At 37.4% G+C, this 27,852-nt stretch overlaps 1 protein-coding gene across 41 annotated transcripts in view; it reads right to left on the minus strand.

Annotated features, from left to right (window-relative positions):
* Positions 1-27,852, minus strand: part of ANKS1B (ankyrin repeat and sterile alpha motif domain containing 1B) — a 1,028,420-nt gene that overhangs the window by 406,153 nt on the left and 594,415 nt on the right. For 30 of the 41 annotated variants that reach the window (XR_011433610.1, XR_011433606.1, XR_011433604.1 and 27 more), the window contains 2 exons: positions 26,820-27,409; positions 25,052-25,124 (listed from right to left, as the gene is read on the minus strand). Coding sequence is in view for 30 of the 41 variants with exons in the window: in XM_070254099.1 (XP_070110200.1) it covers positions 25,052-25,124; positions 26,820-27,409 (663 nt within the window). In the remaining 11 variants the exon portion in view is untranslated. The remainder of the gene's footprint in view (positions 1-25,051; positions 25,125-26,819; positions 27,410-27,852) is intronic. The other 11 variants (XR_011433608.1, XR_011433612.1, XR_011433607.1 and 8 more) reach the window with 1 other exon arrangement.

The following is a 27,852-nucleotide window of genomic DNA, read 5'->3' on the forward strand; positions in this document are numbered from 1 at the left end:
CTTTCTAGGCATTTTTGACCAAGTATGTAAACACTCACAAACACGAAACCATTGTAATTAGTTAGTAGTGTGATTCCCCTGACTCAGCTTGGTTGATGAATATAGCACATCATGTGGAAACGTCCTGAGTGGTCAGATGATTCTCTCTAGGAAGAGAATCCCCAGTAGAGATCTGCTGGTTACAGGCAGAATGAGTCCTGGATGAATTACAGAATGAGTTACCAGTGAACAGATTCACTATAGGTTAATGTTCGCCTCAGCTTGACTAAACTTTAGACAGGTTTCTTCCTCACTATAGGTCCCTGATCTCCCTTTTCTTAGAACATTTACTTTAAAAAACTTACAATTGTAAATTATTTCTCTGCCCTTTTGAGATGTAAATCTTCTCCCAGTCTATTGCTGGCTTTACAACCCAGGCATGTCTTTCCCAAGAACCTGGAGGCCATCTCTGAATGTGATCATCAAAAAAGATACTGCCCCTATCTGTGAGGCTCTGTGGGAGGGTAGGAGCCCAATTTCAATAAACATCAATTAGTAAACACAAATAGCCTAATTACATTGATCAACCTTCCCCATAACTGCCCTTCAATACTTTTCCACTAGCTCACCCCAACACTTAAAAACTCTCCCACCTCTGTTTCAGGGGAGTTGAGCTCAGTCTCTCTCCTTTGTTACAATAGTCTTGAATAAGACTTCCTTGCCTGTTTAACTCCATCCAGGGCAATTTTTCTTTGACACTACAATCAGCAGGTAGAATCCAACTGTGAAACAAATGTTTCTAGGCATAAGGAATGGTGATGATATAAAAGTGGAAATGAAAAATAAAAGAAACCCCTTGTCCTTCCTCCCCTAGCCTCCTGCAAAATAAACAAGATTTTGCTTTAGAGTAAGAGAGTAGGAAAGAAGTAAATTGTAGGGAGTGATAAGTGTGGCTCAGATTTGAGCAGAAGATTAATTATATTACAGAGAAGTTACAATATATGTTCATCTCTTAGAGGTTGGTTGGGTTTGGAGAAGACCAGACAAAGGCTCAAAGTTACAGATTTTTGTGAGAAAGTACATAATAATATTCCTCACACAATGACCGTTCCTCTTACAACTCAACTCGCAAGGGGATGCCTAGTTTCCACAAAGATCTAGGTGAAGACCAACATCTCAGTCTCTAAGGGCCCTGAGAGGGTGCTGGGATCTTCCACCAACCTAGAAACCTCTATAAGAAGTCAGTCTTTGAGCATAGCTGTCAGCTAGAAAGAAAATTCTGTCTGATGTCTGAGTCTGCAGAACCAGGGCCATACACATGCCCTCCAAGGGTAAATTAGGCATCTCTAAACCTTGAAGAAACAGAGAAGTGGTGGGTGGTTTCAAACATTTGAAAAGTATTGGAGTGACAGTGAATTTGCTGGGGAGGAAAACATGAACACTGAAAATGGATATTAAGATACATTATAAAGCATAAATGATTAAAACAGTGTGGTACTGGTGGAGTTCTCATCAAGATGGCACTGTGAGCAGATGCTGAACTCGCCTCCTCCCACAAACACAACCAGGTTACAACAATTTTAGGAAGAATCACCCTGGATTGAAAACTGAAAACTGGATAAAAAGAACCCCCACAACAAGGGACAGTCCTGACAAAAGCAGAAGAGGCAGTAACTCTGGCCAGAGGGGAAAAAGGCCACCTTTGGGAGCAGCAGAGCTTCTCAGCTGGCCAGGCGGGAGCCAACCTAAGGATATCCAGATAGCATCTCAAGACTCCTAAGAGTCTCGTGCTACTATACGTCAGAAGGCAGATGGACTTTCCCCCGGGAGGAGGTGGAAATAGGTGAAAACTCTCTGACCCCTGACCCCCAGACAGCCTAGTTCCTGCAGGAGGCTCTCTTCCAGTGGACTCCCCCATAGCATCGCCACACACCAAGGGCGGGTGTGTACACTCACCAACGGAGTGATGGTGGAAACAGGTGACAACAGCCCTACTCAAGCCCCCTGCGATTACACCTAAGCCCAGGGGGAATACCCAGGGTCCTGCACCCACCGGCAGGGAAGGCCTCCGCTCGCCATTAGCAGGGAGGCCCCGCTCAGAATCCAGAACAAAGGGAAGCTCCCAGCGGGCGGATTCCCCGGCACGGCACCAGACCGCAAGCTGCTGCTGGGCCCACGGTCTCCGGCACACGGGTTGGTGCAGGGGGCACCCGGACTTCCCATGGATGTGCTTGGGGACATGGTTGGATGTCCAGCACCCAGCTCTGTGGCCCAGGGGGAGGCTCCGGGGTCCCACACCTCCCCCGCAGGGAAAGCCTCTACTCGCCATTGGCAGGGAGGCCCCGCCCAGCATTCAGAACACCAGGAAGCTCCCTAGAGCAGAATTCCCCACAAGGCAGCAGCTTACAAGCCACTGCCAGGCCCAGGGACTCTGGCCGTGTCCCAGACGAGGCAAGGTGCACCCAGAGATCCCGTGAGAGTGGAGTGGGGCAGAGTGGAGCTCCAGTGAAATGGCTATGTAGCCCAGGGGGAACTCCAGGTTCCTACAGCATCCTCAGCGAAAGCCTCTGCACAGCACTAGTGGAGAGGTCCCGACTGGCAATCGCAAGGTGGGAAGGCCCTGGGGCAAACGTAGCACAGCTAGGTGAGCTAATGACAGACTGCAGAAGATACACATAGCTCTGCTGGGACCTATAGTGGACAAGTGTGATCTTGTGGGCTCTGTTAGGGACAAAGTGGCAATTATAGGTGATCCTGCTCCTGGCTGCTGGGAAAGCCCACAACACCGCTGCAGACCACAAGGAGGGAGCACGTCTAAGTTGGCTGCAACAGTAGGCACCAGCAGCCTGAGGCCCCCTTCCGACTGCCCCCACAATCAACAAGGGACCCCACAGGACCACTGTGACTATGAGGAGGGGTCCAGGTTCAGTCAGTAACAGCTGACAGGGTTCCTGGTTGGTGCAGTCTAAACAGCTGCCCCCCCACACACCAGTCGCAACAAGTGGAAGCAGCGACTAAACTCTATCTCTGTGCAGAGGCCATCAAGCAGTATGAAAAAATATATTAACTCTCCAGAGCAGAAGGAAAATGATAAGCACACAGAAAACAATCCCAAAGACAATGAAATCTATAACCTAAATGACGATGATTTCAAAACTGCCATTATTCAAAAACTCAATGAGTTAAAAGAGAATTCAGATAGACAACTCAATGAGTTCAGGAGCTATGTCACAAAAGAACTTGACACTATAAAGAAGAACCAATTAGAAATACTGGAGATGAAGAACACAATGGAGGAGATTAAGAAAAATCTGGACTCTCTGAACAGTAGGGTCGATAATATGGAGGACAGAATTAGCAATTTGGAGGATAGGAATATAGAAATGCTGCAAACAGAGGAGGAGAGAGAACTAAGACTAAAAAGAAATGAAGAAACTCTCTGAGAATTATCCGACTCAATTAGGAGATGCAACATAAGGATTATAGGTATACCAGAGGGAGAAGAGAAGGAGAAGGGGGCAGAAGGCCTGTTCAAAGAAATAACAGCTGAGAACCTTCCAAACTTGGGAAGAGAGATGGAACTCCATGTGACAGAAGCCAATAGATCTCCAAACTTTATTAACGCAAGAAGACCAACCCCAAGGCATATAGTAGTGAAACTAGCAAAAGTCAACAACAAAGGGAAAATACTAAGGGCAGCCAGGCAGAAGAAAATAACTTACAAAGGAAACGCCATAAGGCTATCAGCAGATTTCTCAGGAGAGACCTTACAGACTAGAAGAGATTAGAATGAAATATTCAGAACGCTGAAGGACAAAAACCTGCAGCCAAGAATACTCTACCCAGCGAAAATATCCTTCAAATACAATGGAGAAATAAAAACTTTCCCAGATAAACAAAAGTTAAGGGAGTTCATCATCACAAAACCTCTTCTTCAAGAAATGCTCAGGAAGAACCTCATTCCTGAAAAATCAAAAAAAGGAAAGGGGTTACAAAATCCAGAACAAAGGAGATAAGCAGAAGGACAATAACACAAAGTAACAGCTCTCCATCAGGACAAAATGCAAAAGAACTGGAAAACAAGTGATAAAATGGCAACAGTAGACCCTCACGTTTCAATAATCACTCTAAACGTGAATGTACTGAACTCTCCAATCAAAAGGCACAGAGTGGCAGGATGGATCAAAGAACAAGATCCAACAATATGTTGCCTCCAGGAAACACACCTCAGCCCCAAAGACAAACACAGACTCAAAGGGAAGGGATGGAAGACAATACTGCAAGCTAATAATGAACAAAAGAAAGCAGGTGTTGCCATACTTATATCAGACAAAGTAGACTTCAAAGTAAAACAGATAAAGAAAGACAAAGGGGGCAGTATATAATGATAAAAGGGACACTCCACCAAGATGACATAACACTTATAAATATATACGCACCTAACACAGGAGCACCAAAATTCATAAAGAAACTATTAACAAAACTAAAAGGAGACATCAACAGCAATACAATAATAGTAGGGGACCTCAACACCCCATTAACACCAATGGACAGATCATCCAGACAGAAAATCAACAAGGAAATTATAGAATTAAAGGAAAAATTAGATCATATGGACCTAATAGCTATATATAGGACACTTCATCCAAAAACAACAGGTTACACATTCTTCTCAAGCGCGCATGGAACATTCTCAAGGATAGACCATATCTTGGGAAACAAAGCAAACATTAATAAGTTCAAGAGGGTTGAAATAATATCAAGCATCTTTTCTGATCATAATGCTATGAAATTAGAAATTAACTACAAGAATAAAGCTGGGAAAGGGCCGAAAATGTGGAGACTAAACAACATGCTACTGAACAAACAATGGATTATTGAAGAAATTAAAGAAGAAATCAAATATTATCTGGAGACAAATGAAAACACACCGTACCAAATTATTTGGGACACAGCAAAGATAGTCCTAAGAGGGAAATTCATTGCAATACAGGCTCACTTCAATAAGCAAGAAAAATCTTACATAAACAACCTCAGACGACACCTAATGGAATTAGAAAAAGAAGAACAAACAAAGCCCAAAGTCAGTAGAAGGAGGGAAATAATAAAAATTAGAGCAGAAATAAATGATATTGAAACAAAAAAGACAGTAGAAAGGATCAATGAAACAAAGAGTTGGTTCTTTGAAAAAATTAACAAAATCGACAAACCCTTAGCCAGACTCACTAAAAAAAAAAGAGAGAAGTCTCAAATAAATAAAATTAGAAACGAGAGAGGAGAAATCACAACAGATACTGAAGAAATACAAAGGATCATTAAGAGAATACTATGAAAAACTATATGCCAACAAATTGAACAACCTAGAAGAAATGGATAAATTCCTAGACTCATACAACCTACCCAAACTGAATCAGGAAGAAATAGAGAATCTGAATAGACCAGTCACAAGTAAAGAAATAGAAAGAGTAATCAAAAACCTCCCTAAAAATAAGAGTCCAGGACCAGACAGCTTCTCTTGAGAATTCTACCAAACATTCAAAGAAGATTTAATACCTATCCTTCTCAAACTATTCCAGAAAATAAAGGAAGATGGAGCACTCCCTAATACATTCTATGAAGCCAACATCACCCTGACCCCAAAACCTGACAAGGACAACACAAAGAAGGAAAACTACAGGCCAATATCACTGATGAACATAGATGCAAAAGTCCTCAACAAAATTTTGGCAAACAGAATACAGCAATACATCAAAAAGATTATACACCATGATCAAGTGGGATTTATACCAGGGACACAGGGATGGTTCAACATCCACAAGTCAATCAATGTGATTCACTATATTAACAAAATGAGAAACAAAAACCAGATGATCATCTCAATAGATGCAGAGAAAGCATTCGACAAGATCCAACGTCCATTTATGATAAAAAACCCTCAATAAAATAGGTATAGAAGGAAAGTACCTCAACATAATAAAGGCCATATATGACAAACTCACAGCCAACATCATACTCAATGGACAAAAACTGAAACCCATCCCTCTCAGAACAGGAACAAGACAAGGGTGCCCACTTTCACCACTCTTATTCAACATGGTACTGGAGGTTTTGGCCAGAGCAATTCAGCAGGAAAAAGAAATAAAAGGAATCCAAATAGGCAACAAAGAAGTAAAACTCTTGCTGTTTGCAGATGACATGATCTTATATATAGAAAACCCCAAAGAATCCATAGAAAAACTACTAGAAACAATCAACAACTACAGCAAAGTTGCAGGGTATAAAATCAACATACATAAATCAGTAGCATTTCTATATGCTAACAATGAACTAACAGAAAAAGATCTCAAGAACTCAATCCCATTCACGATCACAACAAAAAGAAAAAAATACCTTGGGATAAATTTAACCAAGGAAGTGAAAGATCTATACAGTGAAAACTACAAGACCTTCTTGAAAGAAATCGATGACGACATAAAGAGATGGAAAGACATTCCATGCACACGGATTGGAAGAATAAACATAATTAAAATGTTCATACTACCTAAAGCAATCTACAGATTCAACGCTATCCCAATCAGAATTCCAATGTCATTCTTTACAGAAATTGAACAAAGAATCCTAAAATTCATATGGGGCAACAAAAGACCCAGAATTGCTAAAGCAGTCCTGAGAAAGAAGAACAAAGCTGGAGGCATCACAATCCCTCACTTCAAAACATACTACAAAGCTACAGTAATCAAAACAGCATGGTACTGGTACAAAAACAGATGCACAGATCAATGGAACAGAATTGAAAGCCCAGAAATAAAACCACACATGTATGGACAGCTAATCTTTGACAAAGGAGCTGAGGGCCTACAATGGAGGAAAGAAAGTCTCTTCAACAGATGGTGCTGGGAAAGCTGGACAGCCACATGTAAAAGAATGAAAATCAGCCATTCTTTTTCACCATTTACTAAAATAAACTCAAAATGGATCAAAGACCTAAAGATTAGGCCTGAAACAATAAGTCTTCTAGAAGAGAATATCGGCAGTACACTCTTTGACATCAGCTTCAAAAGAATCTTTTCGGACACCATAACCCCTCACATGAGGGAAACAATAGAAAGAATAAACAAATGGGATTTCATCAGAGTAAAGAGCTTCTTCAAGGCAAGGGAAAACAGGATTGAAACAAAAAAACAACCCACTAATTGGGAAAAAATATTCACAAGTTATTTATCCGACAAAGGGTTAATCTCCATAATATACAAAGAACTCACACAACTCAACAATAAAAAATCAAACAACCCAATTACAAAATGGGCAGGGGACATGAACAGACATTTCTCCAAAGAAGATATACGGATGGCCAATAGACACATGAAAAGATGCTCATCATCACTAATCATCAGGGAAATGCAAGTCAAAACTACACTAAGATATCAGCTTATACCTGTCAGAATGGCAAAAATATCCAAAACCAAGAGTGACAAATGTTGGAGAGGCTGTGGAGAAAAGGGAACCCTCATACACTGTTGGTGGGAATGCAAACTGGTACAGCCACTATGGAAAACAGTATGGAGATTCCTCAAAAAGTTAAGAATAGAAATACCTTATGACCCAGCCATCCCACTACTGGGTATCTATTCTAAGAACCTGAAATCGGCAATTCCAAAAGTTCCATGCACCCCTATATTCATCGCAGCATTATTCACAATAGCCAAGTCATGGAACCAACCTAAGTGCCCAGCAACTGATGATTGGATAAAGAAGATGTGGTATATATATACAATGGAATACTACTCAGCCATAAAAAAGGACAAAGTCGTCCCATTCACGACAACATGGATAGACCTTGAGGGTATTATGTTGAGTGAAATAAGCCAGACAGAGAAAGACGAACTCCGTATGACTCCACTCATAGGTGGTAGTTAACATATGGACAAAGAGAACTGATCGGTGGTTGCCAGGGGAAAGGGGGGTGGGGGGAGGGCACTAGGGGTGAAGTGGTGTACCTACAACATGACTAATAATGATGTACAACTGTAATTTCACAAGGCTGTTAACTTTCATAACCTTAATTAAAAAAAAACAGTGTGATACTGACATGTGAATAGATAGAGATACATAAGGGAAACACAATAGAAAGGAAAAAATACCCCCAAATATCAATGGATATCAGGCACACAATAAATGTGCATATCAAATCAGTGAGGACCACATGGACTATTAATTCATTAAATGAAGTAGAGGCAATTGAGTAGTCATCTGTAAAAATAAAGTTTGATCCATACCTCACTCCTCATATAAGACAAAATTACGTACAGATCAAATATAGAAAAAACAAAATGATAAAGTTACTAGAAGAAACTATAGGAAGATTCTTATATAATCTGAGAGTGAGAGACCTTTTGAATAAAACACAAAACTCTGAAACCATTAATTTTTTTAAAAGTTTGATTAAATCAATTACAAAATAATTTAAAATTTTTCCATGGCAAAAATCACCGTAAGTTAAGTCACAAGATAAATAAAAATCTGGGGAAAGATAGTTGCAACTTATATCACATACACAGAGCTGTATGCCTAATAATAAAGAACTCCTTCAAATCAACAGAAATAGAGCAACCACAGCCCTCAAAATGGGCAAAAGATATGAACAGGTGGTTCGAGAGAAAACTGAATATAAATGAAATTTAAGCATAGGAAAAGAAGCTCAGTTTCACTCATAACACAAGAAATAGCACAGAGAGACTATTTTTCACCTGCCAAATAGGTAAAAGTCCAAAAGTTGATAACCCGCTATATTGGTCAGGACATAACCGATTTCTTTATATGCTGGTGCTGGGGTAAATCATTATAACCCCTGAGGAGGGCAACTTGGCAATACTTATCAAAAGTACAAATACACATGTACCCTGAACCAGCAACTTAACTTTTGGGAATGTATCCATCAGACATATGCCTGCATGTGTAAAGTATAAAAGAGGTTATTCATTGCAGCATTGCTTATAATAACAACATACTGGAAACAATCTCTATCAATGGGAGATAGTTAAATAAATTGTGCTACGTTCATACAATTAAATACCAGAAAGCACTCTATGTTCTTTTATGGAATGATCTCCATTAATTTAAATTAATGGGTTAAAAAAGCAAGATGAAGAACAGCACGTACAATATGCTACTATTTGTTAAACAGCTTAAGAGGGAGAGGTAAAGGGGGAAGAGAAAAAATATATATATTTGTATTTGCTTGTATCCTGATTATATATCCCTGGAGGGGTATACCCGACACTGTGTGGTTGCCTATAGGGAAGAGAAATGGGTATCTGAGATAATATGCATTATAGGGAGATTTCTTCGCTGAATACTGTATAATCTCTTACACTTTCTTGTGAATCATGAATCAATATATTATCTACTAAAAAATGAAATTAAAATCTGAGAAAATATGTCGGCATTAAAAAAAAGTCAAAAATGATTAATGTTTTTAGTTTTCTTCAGTGTGGAATCTTAAAACTGACAATACATGTAACCAGTAAAGACATTCAGGATACAAGGTCACACAGGTTTATGGAAACCATTGTTAGCACACAAGAATGTGGACGAGCCTGGCATATCACCATGCCTGTGTATCACCATACCCAAAATATGCACAAAACTACATTTGATTCAGGAATACATGAACAGATAAAATACATCTTAACCCAAATTTGTATTAGAAATCTCAAACCTAAGTGCACTAAAATTCTCTTATTTGACATCTCATAATTGGAAATGTTACATTTAATCCTTTTCCAAATCTAGACTATGGCTGATGTTTATTTAAGATATGAACTATCGTTGATCTCATGCTCAGACCTTCCCAAATGGAACAGAGTCTCTATATCTATCTTTGAGAGACTTTGGTAATATTTTTAGCACTAATCACAGGTATGAAAACTTTCAACTGCAGAAATCCAAAGTCTCAGAAGTTTGGAAAACCTTTTTAAAATGGATAATTCTTCATGAATGCTCATATTTTCTTTGCCTACCAGCATTTTTCCTCCCTCAAACGGATGTGTGTGTGTGCACACACGTATCTATACACACATACATATACATATATATGTAGGAGGGATTGAAAAGAAAATATTCTTTTTTTTTAAAAAAAAGATTGGCACCTGTGCTAACAAGTGTTGCCAATCTTCCTTTTTTTTCCTGCTTTTTCTTCCCGAATTCCCCCAGCACACAGTTGTATATTTTAGTTGTGGGGGCTTCTAGCTGTGGCATGTGGGATGCTGCCTCAACGTGGCTTGATGAGCGGTGCCATGTCTGCATCCAGGATCAGAACCAGAGAAACCCTGGGCTGCCGCAGCGGAGCACGCAAACTTAACCACTTGGCCACGGGCCCAGCCCCGACATATTTTCTTTTAAAGTGTATTTGCATTTTTCCTTGGAGAACCTCAAAGTTTCCATCAGACTCGCAAAGTGATTGATGACTCAGAAAGAGTTAAACATCAGCAAATGATGGACATTCTCTCACAGACACTCCTTTCCCTTTTCCTACAACTACGAATTAAGTCTAGGTTGTTGGTCTCCCTTGGGTCTAGAGGACTGTGACAGCAGCATAGCTGGCCTGTCTGCCTCCATGCTCCCTAAACGCCATATTAAATATATACTGAACCAGCCAGTTGTTAGCATAATCATTTTTTAAATAATTTACTGTCTACTTTGTCAAACTTGTTGAGGAGTGTGATTGTAGGTTACAATGCTGTAACCGTACATGGACTTATTTATTTTGTTCATAAACAATTTTTTTTTTAATATAGAAAAGTGAACTGGAAATTCTACTTTACTGGTCACTAGTAGAAAAGCTTACTTGTTTTTTTTTTTAGAAACCTTCCAGGGGTGAATTTTCTACGTGTGGATACAAAGCAGCAATTTTAATGAGTGCTTATAAACAGCATTTAATTGCCTGGAGAGAAAAATGAACACAATGACCTCTAATTTAAAAGTAAAGAGCTTTCTGGAAAGCTAACATAATAATAATTAACAGACCTTTACAGTTTGTCAATGCTTTCATATGAATTATCTTGTTTAATTATATCAGAAGTAAGAAATTTATTATGATTCTCATTTTAAAGAATAAGGAAATGAAGGCACAGAATGATGAAGTCACTTGTCTAAGTTTACACAGCAAGTAAGGGATGGAACTGGGACTATAACTCACATTTCCTGGTGCCATATTTCATACTCGTTCACATATGATAAGTAGCTCCCCAATCTCATTGTCACATAAAACTTTAGATAGTGCTTGCAATTTTATTAAGTACCCCCTGAAATCCTGGTACTTGAGTCATTGTTACATAGAACAGATTAAATAAAGAGATCCTTTTTTGAAAGGATGAGGAAAAATGACGCTGATGTTTTAGAACCAATGCTTGTTTATATCATGGAGAAAGCTAGAAGTCCAAGTAGAAAGGTCTTTACAGAGGCTCTACCTTATCACTGTACTCCTGTGTTCAAGTCATAGGCAGAATACTCTTCCTTTCCACTGCATTCTAATGAAAGCGTTGTTCCTAATCTAGTTATATGTCTTTTATAAAATGACCCATGAGGAAAATTCCTTCTAGAGTTTTAAGGTAGGAAAGAGTTCCTTTCTCTAAATGCTTTGATAATATTTCCCTTATAATGACAGGTCTGTAGCCCGCTTTTGTCTTGGTTGCCAAGCTCAGAGTCAAGTTGTAGGCTTAGTTGCAGTATTTTCCATAATTTAAGCTTTCTGGAATATTTTTTTTTCTTTTTCTCCCTAAAAACATTTTTCTCTTTTAAACTATCTGGTTCATATCCTTTACTATTGTTTTAATGGGGTTTTATTTTACTGTAATTATATCTTTTATTTTAAGCCTTCTCAAGTCTTTTTTGAAGATAGGCAGAGTATAAATATATAGAGTTTCACTCTAAGTAACACCAGTAAGAATATGAGCACTTACTCCATTGAAAAAAATAACAAAAGTATACCAGGTGCAAATGGGTTATTTAAATGCTTCAGAAGCTCACATAGAAGAAACTTTTGTTTTGAATGCGTAGGGTAATAGAGTCTTATTTTCTTTCTTTTATTCTTTTTGTCTTTTGTTGTGGTAAGAACACCTAACTTGAGACCTACCCTCTGTTAAAAAATTTTTAAGTGCATAATATAATATTGTTAACTATAGGCACAACATGTTACAGTAGATCTTTGGAACTTACATATCTTGCTGAACTGAAGTTTTATACTTATTGAACAGCAACTCCCCATTTCTTCCTCCCTGCAACCACTGGCAGCCACCATTCTGCTCTCTTTTGCTATGAGTTTGACTATTTTAGATACCTCATATGCTATAGACTGAATGTTTGTGGCCTTCCAAAATTCATACGTTGAAATTTAATCTTGCGTGATGGTATTGGGAGGTGGAGCTTTTGGGAGGTGATTAGATCACGAGGGCAGAGCCCTCACAAAAGAGATCCCAAAGAGCTCCCTTACCTGCTTCTGCCATGTGAGGACACAGCAAAAAGGCGACACTCTATGAACCAGGAAGCAGGTTCTTACCAGATACCAAATCTGCGGACACCTTGATCTTGAGCTTCCCAGCCCCCAAAACTGTGAGAAATAAATTGCTGTTGTTTATAAGCCACCAAGTCTATGGTATTCTGTTAGAGCAGCCAGAATGGTCTAAGATGTCATATAAGTGGAATCATGCTGTATTTGTCCTTCTGTGACTGGCTTATTTCACTTAGCATAATGTCATCCAGGCCAACCGGTATACGAAAAGATGCTCAGCATCAATTATCATCAGGGAGATGCAAATCAAAACCACAATGAAATATCACCTCACACCCATTAGGATGGCTATTATCAAAAAAATAAAAGATAAGAAGTGTTGACAAAGAATGAAGAAATTGGAACCCTGTACACTGTTAGTGGAAATGTAAAATCGCACAGCCGCTATGGAAAAAAGTATGGAAGTTCCTCAGAAATTAAAAATAGAACTATCACATGATCTAGTTATCCCATTGCTGAGTATATATACAAAAGAACTGAAGTCAGGATCTCAAAGAGATATCACCACTCCCACGTTCACTGCAGCATTATTCACAATAGTGAAGATATGAAAACAACTTAAATGTCTGTCAATGGATGAATGGATAAAGAAAATGTGTTACATACATACGATGGAATATTTTTCAGCCTTGAAAAAGAGAAGGAAATTCTTCCTTTATTCCTATGATTAAGGCTCAGTGTCACTATCACAAGCGTTTCATATGTCAGCAGCAGTAGGCGATAAGGTATTTGGGATTATATGTTACACTTTTGTTAAAAACAATAAGCCTCAGTGTTTCACTTATATTTTATAATTATGCACATTTGGCATGATACAAAGAAGTAATATTGGAATTTTCTAAGGAAATTCTTGGTTGATACAGAAATCAATCTGTATATATCTTACATATATAATTTTCATATTTACAGTTCTGATTTTTGTAGGAATATAATCCACACGTCACACACACATGCATACAAACATGCATACATTTTTGAAAATAATGGCTACACAGAGAAAATAAGTTAGTATAGTCTTTGGGGAACAACACTGGGGAAATGGCCCTTATGGTCTGATTAATACTAAAGGAGGAAAGGAGATCTGACTTAGAAGGTAAAAGGTGAACCAAAAAGGCCTAAGAAATTTTTAGTACTGTCAAATAAAAACAAATCCAGACTTAGGCAATGAGAGACTTAAAAAGACTGTTACAAAGGGGTGAATGCTCCTCCCTCAGATTTCCAGGCATCTCAAAGTAAGAGAATGGTTTTTCATTTACAGAGATGGGTAAGCAGGACTAGCAGGAACTTTGAGGGGAAATGGAGCAAGTGGCTGGAGCTGAGCAGATGGCATGATCTGGATGGTATAATAGGAAATGTTTCTCTCTGTGGTCAGCTGATTCACAAAGAACTGTTAAGGAGAGATGTTCCGCACTTTAGAGCTTGCTCAGATTTGGGGGCAAGCCAAAGTTCAGGAACCTCTGCGGAGGGGAGATGCCCTCTACTGTTTAGTCAAGCTAAGTCAGTGGATAAGAAAGGGGCAATTATACCACTTGGTCAGTACATGCAACCTGATGAAAAGTATACCCTATTGAAATGCTAACTACTTTTTCACCATAAAATTTCTTATAAGAAGCTTAGTGGATTCAAGAAGCAGGCAAACTACAATATCAAAAATTCTGCATTTATTCCCATTCATATCACTAATGTGCACATGATTTCAGCTAGTCACTTAAGTCTCCTACAAATCAGCATAAGATGAGGTTTATTGAAAGAGCTGAGATTCTTAGGAGAAAGTCACTTTTGCATGTAAAAACAGAGAACTCATCTATCTTACAGACATATATCAATTAAATTACGCATTTATTATATTAATAGATTTAAAAAGCATTTTAAAAATGAAGATTGGCAACATTCCTGGAAGAACTTAGTTGAAATACACATACTTGAGATTTATTAGTCATTTGTCCTTAAGAGACAAAGAAGAGGAAAGTTTTAAAGAAGGACATTCTGCCAAAGCATAACCCATAAAATGAAAGATAAAAGTATGAGTCATAGAACTTCAGAGTTGGAAAAGATCTAGTCCTACCTTTGTTTGCATTTTCAAATGAGGAGACTGAGGCTCATTTTGAGATGTTGCTTTCCAAGTCACACAGCAAGTTAGTGCAGAGGTGGGAGGAGCCATCAGATCAGAATTCTTTTCCTCTCTGATGGTGAACTTCATGAGTGCAATTTTGTTTCATAGGTTATTTGCTTCACTGATGATAAATATAAAGTGAAGTTATGGTTCATTGTTAAATGAGAAGAACAAGTTTCAGATAAATTTATATAGCATGATTTCATGTTTTTAAGACATAATATCTACCTATCTATCATCTGTCATCCATCTATGATTGCATGAAATTGGAGAAAAGAATGGAAGCATATATACCAGACTAACAATGGCTATTCACAGGAGGGATAAAGAGAGAGGATAAGAAAAAAATTTGACAGAATAGAATTTTGTGAAATGGGATGTGAAAATGAAGAGTGCAAAATTCTACCTGTAAAGTTATTATTAATAGATAGAAATTGAATGTTCTCCTAGACAAAGACTAGAAGATCATTAGAATATCCATATACACCAAACCACGAACAAAAGAAAAAAATCATTTTGATCTGGGGCTGGGTTATGGTTATTTTATAAATTTGTGTAGCTATTTTAAAATAGTTTTTGCAGTAACATAAAAAATAAAAATAAGTCAAATGAAGGGCCAGCCCCATGGCATAGTGGTTAAGTTGGGTACGCTCCACTTTGGTGGCCCAGAGGTTGCAGGTTCGGATCTCGGGCACTGACCTACACCACTTGTCAACTATGCCAAGGTGGGGACCCACATACAAAATAGAGGAAGATCAGCATAGATGTTAGCTCAGGGCTAATCTTCCTCAAGGAAAAAAAGAGGAAGTTTGGCAACAGATTTTTAACTTGGGGCAAATCTCCCTCACTAAAAGAACCCCCCAAAACCCAAAAGACCAAGTCAAATGAATCCTTTTTCTGAAACCACTGAAACCCATTTTAGCTCAAAATTCATAAAAAAGACAATCACATATTCACTAACAGTGTTCACTTGGCAAAACTTTAATTGTCAGCATTGATAGCTATAACATTTTATGTTTCACATATGAATGTTTATACATAGGTGTTTGCATATTTGTCTATGTATAAATTATTTATTTGTTTACCATTATATTTGCCTACTAAATTGGCATATACTTTTTTTATTGAATGGTGTAGACAATGAAAATAAAAGTAATGTATACTCATTGCACAATTTTCAAGAAATTTAGGAAAGCAGAAAATAAAAATCATTGCTAATCTTACCCAGAGATATCCACAGTAACCTTTTTGCACATGTCCTTCCAGAACTTTTTCATGCATGTGCATTTTTTTTTTTTTTTTGAGGAAGATCAGCCCTGAGCTAATATCCACTGCTGATCCTCCTCCTTTTGCTGAGGAAGATTGGCCCTGAACTAACATCTGTGCCCATCTCCCTCTATTTTATATGTGGGATGACACTGCGGCATGACTTGATAAGTGGTGCATAGGTCCACACCCAGCATCCAAACCAGCAAGCCCCAGGCCGCAGAAGCAGAGTGTGTGAACTTAACTGCTAGGCCACTGGGCCAGTCCTGATACAATATCATTTTTGATTAGATATTTAACATTTCATCAGAGGGAATTACAGCAAATCATTTTACAAATTTTCTACTTATGGTCATTTGGTTTGATTCTACTTTTTAATAATCATAAAAAATGCTGAAATGAACATCTTTATAAACACATGTTTTGCTCTTGTCCTGTTGCTTCTTTAGAATACATTCCTATAAATGATATTTCCGGGTACTCTTGTTCATAAATTTACAAAACATTTCATTTCCTAATTCTCTAGAAGTTTATTCTGGAGTATCCAAAATCCTAGGAGATGAGAAGCCTTTTGTTATTAAGACAGTGTATCATAGAAACAATGAGTATAAGTTATAAAGTTTTTCTCATGAGTAAGTGGCCCTTGTTTATCACTTAATTCTCCATTATATTTTAGGAAAACAAATTTGTATCTAAAAGCAATCACTATGATGATCCAAAACTTATGAAGGTCTATTACCTATATTTCAAATTATTCCTAATTATTTTTACTTCCTAATCTCTTACCAGTATGAGGACGTTAATGCTGGATTTTGTAAAATGCACTGAAATATATATATAGAAGTTATTCAACTAATATTTTTTAAAATTTATTTTATCTTTTATTTTTTTGAGGAAGATTAGCCCTGAGCTAACTGCTGCCAATCCTCCTCTTTTTGCTGAGGAAGACTGGCCCTGAGCTAACATCCATGCTCGTTTTCCTCTGCTTTATATATGGGACGCCTACCACAGCATGGCTTTTGCCAAGTGGTGCCATGTCCGCACCCGGGATCTGAACCGGCGAACCCTGGGCCACTGAGAAGCGGAACGTGCGAACTTAACTGCTGCACCACCGGGCCGGCCCACAACCAATATTCTAAAAGTATCTACAAAGAAGACTGTTTGCAACTGGTTTTTTAGCTCTATGGTGAATGTGCAAGGGGTATATAAAAAATATCATCCATATCCTGAAGATACTTACATAGAATAGAAATAATAGGCCATTATCCATCCTTTGTTTCTCCAGAAGTTTTTTTAAGAGAAAAATTGATAGAAGGGAAAAGAGAAGTCAAAGAAGGGAGATGTCATCTCTTATGGTCTCTTATGTACTAGGAATGTAGCTGACTACTTTCTCATGTAGTAATCTGTTAGATCTTCCCAATGATGTTGGAGGGAGGTAGGTGTTATTTGTTATAGCTGTTTTCCATGTGAAGAAGTGAGGCTTAGGCTGATGAAATGATTTTCTCAAGGTCACACTGCTAGTAATGATTAGAGTGGGTATTCCAAGCTATGACTCTGTAGGTGACATATTTTTGACTCAAAAAAGTAAGTTCTTAAGAATTTACACTTCCCAGTGATAGAACATACTGTCTCTGGATACAGCTTATCATCATGAGAGATACGGAAACGGATGTTGGTTGATGCTAGTTAATCATATACGAAAGATGTTATGGAAAGTACTCCAGTACAAGTGGAAGATTGTACTTGCTCACTTCTCTAGGCCTCTTCTAGAAGGTTAAATATTTTGTTGAATTGAAAACAGTGTACCAGTTCTCACTATTGATACATCACAGGCAAGTATTACGCCACAGAATAATACTCAACTATTTCATACTTAAGAGAAATCTAATTTCATATGTGAATATTACTTTTAATTTCAAAACCGGAGAATCTCAGCCATATTCTAGTGATCAAAATCTGTATTATGTAGGTTATTTTAGTTTTTAACGACTATTTGGAATGAATTGTGTTAAATACATTTTAGCATCTATTGGGTTAAGAACACAGTTGATTGGTTGATTAATAAACACTATCTCTTGATAAAGATTAGTTAACTCATGCTAGCCTAATGATTAGGCTATTTCTACTAGCTATTCTATTATTAAGGGATTTCTTAGATTTAACCTATCTGAAAAAAAAAACTGTCACTCAGTGAAGTGTTACATAAAATAATAATAAAAATAAGTCCCCTCTTGATTTAGACAAAATAGTGTGCTTGTGTGCTAACACATTCTACTACCACCTTCCCCAGTTGGTTCTATTAAAAATAGTACTGTAGAAAGAAATAAAAATCAAAAATAAATTATGCCTGTTGCAAAGCATTTCACAGAGAGGCTTTTATGTGCAATTTAACAGTTCATGGAAAAAAGAATATTACTGGAGGCAAGGAAAATTCTTTCTCTGAAAATAAATGAAACCCAGGTCATTATTAGTATATGCATTCACTATTGGGAGGTAGAAGATATTCGGGGCTGTGATTCATTTAAATACATAACCATGTGGCCTGTGCTTTGGGGTTTGAGCTAAAGGCTTCCATATCAATATTTAGGCTTTACTAAGAGGAAGTGGTCGGTTCTACACCTAAACATCCTCAGATGGCTCCTTATAGTGCATAGGAGTATGATTTGAACTAAAGAGAAAGAAGTCAAGGGCTGGCTTCTGCTGGTCTGTGTAGGCAGCATATTTTATTGAAAGGAGTATGTCCTTCAGGAAGGAAAAAATCTACTTTTGCAACAGTAGACTTCAACATGCTACTTAACTTTTCTGAGCCTTTCTTCATCTATAAAATGGGTATAATAAGGCCTCACTGAGTTATTTTGAGAACTGAATGCAAAAACGTTTGCAGGAGTAAATTGCACAGTATCTGATGCATGGTAAGAATGGAATACATTTTAGCTTCTTTCCTCTTTGTCATGTCTCTGAAAGGGTAACTCTGGGAAATTGTAAATACAGTTTTTAAAAGTGTTCTGCTAGAGTTTGAGGAATGATATTGCCATCAGCAACCTCAGCGGGAGGACAGTTATCAGCTGCATCCATAGTAAAATACCTCCTGATGCAGATCTAGAGCTATGTGGACAAATATTAGGGGGCTGGAAGCTCCAAGACATCAGGGAGAAGCAGCTTCTGGAGCTGTGGAGATATCTGCACAGAAAGAGATCCTCTTTGGGGAAAGGGCCACGTGAGCTCTTCCTGTTCCTGTAGACATGGGAGAAGGTGGAGCTTAGATCACGAGAAAGGAAAACACTTACTCTGCCTTAGTGAGCTCCTAAATTCTTAGAAACTTTCTGAGGAGGGTCTCTACAGCTATGAAGGCCTCTGAACTGAAACATGGCCCTCAGACTCTTGGAGGCAGCAGAGCAAAAGCTTAGAAAGTGGGGTTGTGGGATTAACGTTAGCTACGGCTTTCAGAGCTATGTATTTTTCAGCAAATGGCTTAAGAATTACACATTATCTATCCAATATAGACAGTGTAGTCTATGATGAAATCCTTCAAAAATTCATTTGTCTTTGAATACAATTTAACCTTAAACATTTGAAAAAATCCCAGCCTTAAAAAATGCTTTTTAAATAAATACTATTTTTTATATTCATGTACTTGAGATCAATCTAATACAGTCCATACACCTGAAATCTGTTTAGTGTAGCAGGAGATTATTAAAGCCAGTTTAGCAATATGAAGGTGTTTATAAGATTATCTGCCACCCCTGTACTGTAAAGTTTGGGCACTTGATTACTCTGCATATTTGCTCTTGTGTAATGATAAGCAAGTCCTGTGGAGCCACTTACTGCCTCCAGTTTACTTAAGTGATCCTCAATTTCATCAAGAAGGTTATCAACCAGATTCCTAGAAATGTGGCAATTTGAAGGAGTTCCAATGAATATGGTAGATGTCCTAACTTGAAAGTGCTTCCTTGTAATACAAGGACAGTGGTTAAGAAATAAAACTTCATGTGGAAGAAAGACTCCACATGAAAGCAATTAGAATATGAGTAGTTATCTCAACTACAATCCTCACTGATCGAAAAGATAAGCAAGATTTCCCAAGTATCTTCCTGTGTAGCAAACACTCTAATTGGAAAGGTAAGTCATGCATACTTGGATAAGAAGGCAAGAGAATTTTTATTTATTGATCACCTGGAATGTTCTAGGTTATAGTAGTACAAGTATATAATTTAATCTTATAGAAGTCTTATGAGGTGATTGTGCAAACTCTGAATTTATAGAGGAGGAAGCATCAAAGAGGTCACAAAGCCAGTGAATTGCAAAGCTGAGATCTGAAACCAAGTCTATCTAACTTCAAAACTTGTTCTCTGAAAAATCCTATACATGGGAGTACATGAAGATATAAAATTTACTATCATATCACATACCTAGCATCACCAAAGAACAGGATATTCTACATAATATGAGGTATTCAATATAACGAATTATACTGACAGGGCCAACTTGTTTGGCATTTAAATCTGGTTTCCAGTGGGAAACCAGAAGTTACGTTTGCAAAAATTATGCATTAATATTATTCTGAGTGAGAACCTAAGGGACTGACTTAAAATTAATGCAGTAAATTTTATTTACTTTTATTTGTCTTAGTCCTGGACAGTTGAGGTTGCTTGATAAGTTTCAAACTACCATGTAATTGCTGAGGAAATCTTTTTTTAAAAAAGAGGAAAGTGGTTTCTGTGAGTGGAACTAGTTCATAGAGACTGCTCAAACTTTGAGCTGGTTCATATTGATAGGAGAGTGACGATGAGCGTGTTCCAAATCTTCCTGGTCCAATAAATATTTTGTTTACAGAATTCCTAAAATTCACATATGCAGGTGGGGGTAAGGGCAAACAAAAACTTGGAAACAAAATGGGCAAGACATGGAAAATTTATTGCTGACCCTGATCCTTCATGTATCTCTATTGGTTATGATTTTATTCTCTCAATCATCTTTGGAGGTTTTTTAGCAACAATCACCATAAATGCTCAAGAAACTATGCAGCTCAATTAAAGCCAGACATAGTGATGGGCTCAGTGGCCTTCCACAGCAAAAGTCTAGAGACTGACAATATCTCCTAGGTAAAGTAGTATTTCCTCTTGCTTATTCTAAAATTACCTTCCATTAATTTCATTGCACATCTTTCCCACTATCAAGAAAAAAAGAGGATACTCAGATTTCATAAAAATAATTTAGACCATTTAGGTGTTGGGAAAACTGGACAATCACATGCAAAAGAATGAAAGTAGACCATTACCTTATGCCATACACAAAAATTAACTCAAAAAGGATTAAAGATTTTAATGTAAAATCTGAAACCATAAAACTTGTAGAAGAAAACATAGGCAGTATGCTCTTTGGCATCGGTCTCAGTATCTTTTTGAATACCATGTCTCCTCAGGCAAAAGAAACAAACAAGCAAAATAAACAAATGAGACTACATCAGACTAAAAATCTTCTACATGGCAAAGGAAGCCATCAAAAAAAAAAATGAAAAGACAACTCATTAACTGGGAGAAAATATTTGCAAATCATGTATCTGACAAGGAGTTAATTTCCAAAATATATAAAGAACTCATACAACTCAACAACAAAAAAATGAACAACCTCATCAAAAAATGGGCAGAGGATATGAACAGACATTTCCCAAAGAAGATATACAGATGGCCAACAGGCACAAGAAAAGATGTTCAGCATCACTAATTATTAGGGAAATGCAAATCAAAACTACAATGAGATATCACCTTATACCTGTCAGAATGGCTATTATTAAAAACACAAGAAATAACAAGTGTCGGAGAGGATGTGGAGAAAAGGGAACCCTCATACAATCTGGAGGGAGTGAAAACTGGTACAGCCACTATGGAAAACAGTATGGAGATTTCTCAAAAAATTAAAAATAGAAACACCATATGATTCAGCTATTCCACTTCTGGGTATTTATCCAAAGAACATGAAATCAACAATTCAAAGAGATTTATGCAGCCCTATGTTCATCGCAGCATTATTCAAGATGTGGAAGCAACCCAAATACCCATCAACAGATGAATGGATAAAGACGATGTGGTATATATACAATGGAATATTAGTCATAAAAAAGGACAAATTGTGCCATATTCAACAACACGGATGAACCTTGATGGTATTATGCCAAGCAAAATAAGTCAGACAGAGAAAGACAAATACCATATGATTTCACTCATATGTGGAAGATAAGCAAAGAAACACATAGATATGGAGATCGGATTAGTGGTTACCAGAGGGGAAGGGAAATGGGAAGAATGAAAGGAGTAAAGAGGCATATATATATGGTGATAGATAAAAACAGACTATTGGTGGTCAACACGCAGTCTACACAGAAGCTGAAATATAATAATGTACACCTGAAATTTACACAATGTTATAGACCAATATGATCTCAAAATAATTTAGACTATTTACATTGATAGAGTCTAGAATTTTCTGGGTTTTTTTGCTGGGGTACCCTGGAATTTTATGCTCTCTTTTAGTAACTACCTTATCTGGTACCAATTAACCATTGGGCTTGTTATGACCAGTATTCCAACTGACACATCACAACAATTTCAAAGAATACAGCAAATGTAACACAAAGACCATGAGACTAGCTAACATCATAAGGTTCTTTTTTTTTTTTAAGATTGGCACCTGAGCTAACAACTGTTGCCAATCTTTTTCTTTCTTTTTTTTTTGCTTTTTCTCCCCAAATCCCCAAGTACATAGTTGTATATTTTAGTGGTGCATCATAAGGTTCTTATAGAAAGGGCTGATGTGTTTTTATCTTGGTATGCCCACAGTGTCAAACACAACGTCTCCCACATGGTAGGGCAAGTGGGGAGCCAAAATGTAACACATATCGACTTGTGTCAGACTCTACATATATGCCATTGCTCATGTCTCTACAAAGATCCTATATTAATATCCCCATTTCTGTTGATGAGAAAATTGAGTTGCCTGAGATCAAGCAGCTAGCAAAAGCAGAGCTGAAATTTGAATTCATATCTCTCTGATTTTTTACTTCATCATGTGATTTCCTGACCACACTCAGCACCCCAATACATTATTCCTGGAATGCCATCTTCGTAGGACTGTTTATCACCTCTCTAGTTTTATCTAGCTTTGAGAGGGAAAAGCCTGTAGCCCAGTAGAGCCATAATTCACAAATGGCCTAATAGCCAATGGGAATGCCACATGTTCATAATTACTGTGTAATTAAGAGGTGAAAATTAAGGCGCATACAGAACCAGTCTTTGTTAATAGTAATGATGCTTTGAGGACTGAGTCTCTACTTCCGTTTTCATTGTCACTGTAGAAAAATAGTAAATAGAGGCAATGGGTAGGATCCGGGTATGAGAGGTGAAAAGAGGAGAATTAAGGGAAAATAATCTGTGGATTTCTTTACCATTAAAATACCTTTCAAAGGCAGCTTTGCCTGAGTGGCATTTTTAACATTTTCCTTATTTTCACTATAATCACATTTATGATATTTTTACAATTCTGTGGTACTACCTGCTTAAAGAATTTTAGAACATTAGAGTAATGCTCAACGTCACCTAAGTCTCCCAACAAAAAAGCTGTAGGTCTTTGCTTGAACATCCTCAGTATCAGGGAATTTACTATTGATAAGAAAATCAATAGTCACATCAATCAAAAATCTGCATTCCTACAACTTTCTTGAAATTATTCTGTTAGCATACCTGAAAGAACTAGGTGGCAACATACATTCCTACGCTAGTTCTTTGAATACCAGGAAAGTCCTCAATATTTATCAGCATTTCTGTGTGAGAGACCTGGTTACACATGCTACCACAGAGCTAATATCATACTTGTATCACTAAACATATGCACACAATTTTTCAAAATTTTTTAGTTTCTAAAATCTAAAACAAATGAGCATTTCAGAAAAAATATTTAACTTTTAAAAAAATTATTGCTTAATTAATATGGGCCGGCCATATTAGAATAATTTAAGTTCTTGTTCTAGCACAGGAGAAATAAGTGAGCCCTAGAAGGGTCTCATTTAGACCTGAATATTCCCTTCAGTGACTGCAAGCCTGGATTTCCATGTTACTTCTTATCCACCCAGGCCGAGTGCACCATAAGAGAACTGGTCTCCAACTTTCCTGTGCTTAAGAGTCACTTGGAGTGCTGTTTAAAAGCCCCTGGTGACTAGTCAAAGGGCCACAGAGTCCCGTAACTGTTTACCCTATAATATATCAAGGCTTCTCTCTCACAGAATTTATTCTTATTATCTCTACAGAAACATCAAGTATTGCTACTAACTTAAACATGAGTTCTCCTGAGAGCTTAGAAATCACCTGTTTTAACTTCAAATTTTATAGACCTATCTAATCTACAGTTACAATACTATGTAGTGGGAGGGTAGAAATGGAGCTGGGTCTTTGACTCTTTCCAGAAGAGTAGTTTCTTTAGTATGAATATTACTGTTATTTTTAGGTTTAGCTATATGGCATCACCCATCAGTATTAAGCAAAAAGTCTTCAGAGAAAGGTACAAATGGCCTTCCACTCTGAGCTTTAATTGTAGGGAAGAAAAGGTAATATATTAAGGGTATTATATTAAAGGGTAATATATTAAATAGTGATTGCAAAACTGACTATTTGTGAGACTCTACTAGGTATTCTGGGATATACGAAGATGAGTAACACATAGTTCTTGCCATACTGGAGCTTACAACTTGGAGAAGTTGTTAACCACTTTGGCCAGGATGAAATGAGGTATTTCACTGAACAAGAGATAGTAGTGTATTAAGTCATCATATTCCACCACACTTTGAACATATTTGAAACACTTTGAAGTGTTTATACTTAGCTCTTAAAGTTGAAACTCTGTTAATGTTAACTGGCATGGTGAAATAGCATATGGGAAAATATCTTTCACTTTGCTAAATCAATGTACTTATAATTGATGTTGTTTAGAGGTCACAGGTCTTTGATATGAGAGGGAGGAAATAATTTGCAGCTGCTGTTATTATGATAAAACATGAAATTATCTAAAGACCATCATTTTCTAGCTAGTTCTTGAACACATTTATCCATTACAAGGTAGAGGAGAGGTTTCCTTACTTGTGATCTCACCATTTATTTCTTTAAGTCCACTGTTAATTCCAACATCTATGGAACTCATTATTTTGTCAATCTGCGAGAAACAAAAATCATATAAATGAATTACTACATTCACTTTTAGCATTGCATTTTAAAATAACTTTCAAATGCCAGAAGCATATATTCTTGATATTATTACTGCTAAATAGTACAGTTAAGAGACTGACAAACAAAGGTTTAAAGGGAAGCAAACATCTTTTGAATTGCTTCTAAAAACATTAAGTTTTCCTTTCTTAAACTTCCAAAATCAGTTACCTTTTCTTTGTATTTTCTAAAATAAACTTTGTTTGGACCTACATGGGTCAGTAAATTAGGAATTGTGTATTCTTTAAACTCAGAAGGGCAAGAGGTTGAAGATGAGCCCATGTGATGAGGTCTGTCCTCTCGGGCATCCTTCCTCTTGTGTCTGAGGCATGCATCTCATCTGACTGGTGAAGGGGCAGGTTTCAGTTTGTGGGCAGGGCCATGGGAACCAAGTTCTTACTCAAGGGTTTGATCAGCCACAGGCTGATTTGTGGCATGTAATCACAAGAATCTAGGCATGGAAACAACTTAATTCTAAGAGATAAGTTAAATGTTAATTAAACCTGCCTGGTTCAAAACGGACTTCAGATGTTATTCACAGAGTTAATACACATAAGCAATGGATAGATTCAAATAAACTATCAAGCTACTAGTATGGAATCTATAGGAAGATACCACTATCTAAGCTTTAGCCGTTTATGGTTTAATCCCCCTCCTCATAATCTTAACAACCTTAGTAAAATGGCAGGTTTCAGAAAGGACGATGAGTATTACTTAAATGTCCCATTTTGTTCACTCTGAAACAGATGCAGAGAGATAAGTGATTTTCCCAAACAGCTCAATTCAGAATGGCAATATCAGAACCATTTCCCTTTCTAGTTCTCAGAATACTGCAGTGACCTAGTGTGCTTTAAAACCTAATCCAAGTGGCACAGTCTTTTGAGAGACAAAATGTGACATGTTAGAATGAAATGCCAAGAGCGAGTGTGGTCGATGCTTTGTAGAAATTCAAGAAAAAGCAAGAAACATTATTTTATGACGTAGTCCTCCTTGGGACAAAGGATGATATTTCATAACCTTACAGTATACTTACTTTCTGAGTAATTCTATGAAATTAAAGACTTTATCTTTAAGTAGAGCTTAAATTGGTGATACTTGACTCCAACACATTTTTTCTTTAATTTCTCTCTGATAGTTGTAAAAGGGAAATATTAGGTAATTTGTGTTTATTATATGGTACTTGGAAGAGAGCCAGGACTATTCTGTTTACCACTAAGGTTAAGATTATAAGGAGCTCTTCTCAAAATATAATTTATTTTAAAAAAGGGAGACGAGCTAACAAAAAGTTTAGCAAGTAGCAAAATGATACAGAGCAGCAAAAATACAAAGATTTTCCTCAATTTGTCAGCTGCAGTGCTTGGTAGGACATAATGTGAATATTCTCTTGTACCTCATAGCTAGTTATTACTTCTGCTTGATATCAATTTCTATGGAAACAATAGATTTCTCCACATGTGTGGAACTGTGTTTTCACGCTTGCTGTGAAATTATCATGTATTACCCCTAGAACCTTTCTCTTCCACTTGGAGCTGTATGCATTTGTTGATATTTTTTTTGCCTCTGAAAGACTTGAAAGGCTGAAAATCCTTCCCCCAAACCTCCCTCAACTCTAAAGCCTTATATAAAGAACAAGAACAAAGCTTACTTCTTCCCATTCGGAAGTGAAGGACGGTGTTCTTTCAGAATTTCCTTTAGAACTATGTTCAGCAGTTGAAGATTCGCTCCTGTTAACTCTTGATGTTTTCTCATTTGAAGGGTAGGCAATGAGATCAGAATCTGATTTAGAGACACTTTTAGATAAATGCATGTCGATCAGGGCTTTTGGCAATGACCTTATTCTCCCCAGGGTACAGGCTCTCTCCACAAATCCCCCCGTGTTCACAATCCATTGGTCCCCATTCCGGGATCCACTCCTACTTGTTCTTGTGCCAACAATAGTATGGTTTTCGAGTTGGTTGCTTTTTTTGTGAAAAATTGTTCTACTGACCACTTTGGGTTTAATTTTCTTTACCGAAGGTTCTGAGTTATTTTCCATTGGAGATTTCTTGGAAGGCAAAGGACTACTTGCCAAGCTGACTTCATCTTGTGCTTCTTCACGTTCATCTTTTTTCCCATAGAGATGAAATGGATTTTCTGGGGACTCACAGGCTGGAGAGGATCCATGGAGAAGGCCTGCAAATTGCCCAGGATCATATTCTTTTGGGGGATCATTGTCCTCCTGTTGAGAGAGGTCATCTGCAAAAGAGGGGAAGATGTCAGGATGCTTATTTATGAAAGACTCCAAAAGCCTTGATACAATAGCAGTGGCCTTTTGAACTTGTTCAATGTCCAGACATTTGATTTATTGCTACGCAGTGATATCTTGACTTTTTGAAATACCCATGACTCTACAGAGTGCCATGTATATAGTGAATTTGTGTGTGTTTGTGTATCTGTGTGTGTGTTTGAACCAGATCTTCCTGATATACCTTAGGGTGCATTTCAAAGTTATGAATTGGGTATTAATTAAGTAATTTCATACCCTTCTCCCTTGTCCCCAGGGAGTATGTTTTATATTGGATAACAAAATTGGATTTTCTTAAAGTGAAACACCTACATCCAAATGCTTGCAATAAATGAATCATTGTGCAGTGGACATCAGGCAGGTAAATCAAGATCATAAATAATGATATCCCTCT

The sequence above is a fragment of the Equus caballus genome, chromosome 28, assembly GCF_041296265.1.
Source record: "Equus caballus isolate H_3958 breed thoroughbred chromosome 28, TB-T2T, whole genome shotgun sequence".
Classification (NCBI taxonomy): Eukaryota; Metazoa; Chordata; class Mammalia; order Perissodactyla; family Equidae; genus Equus; species Equus caballus.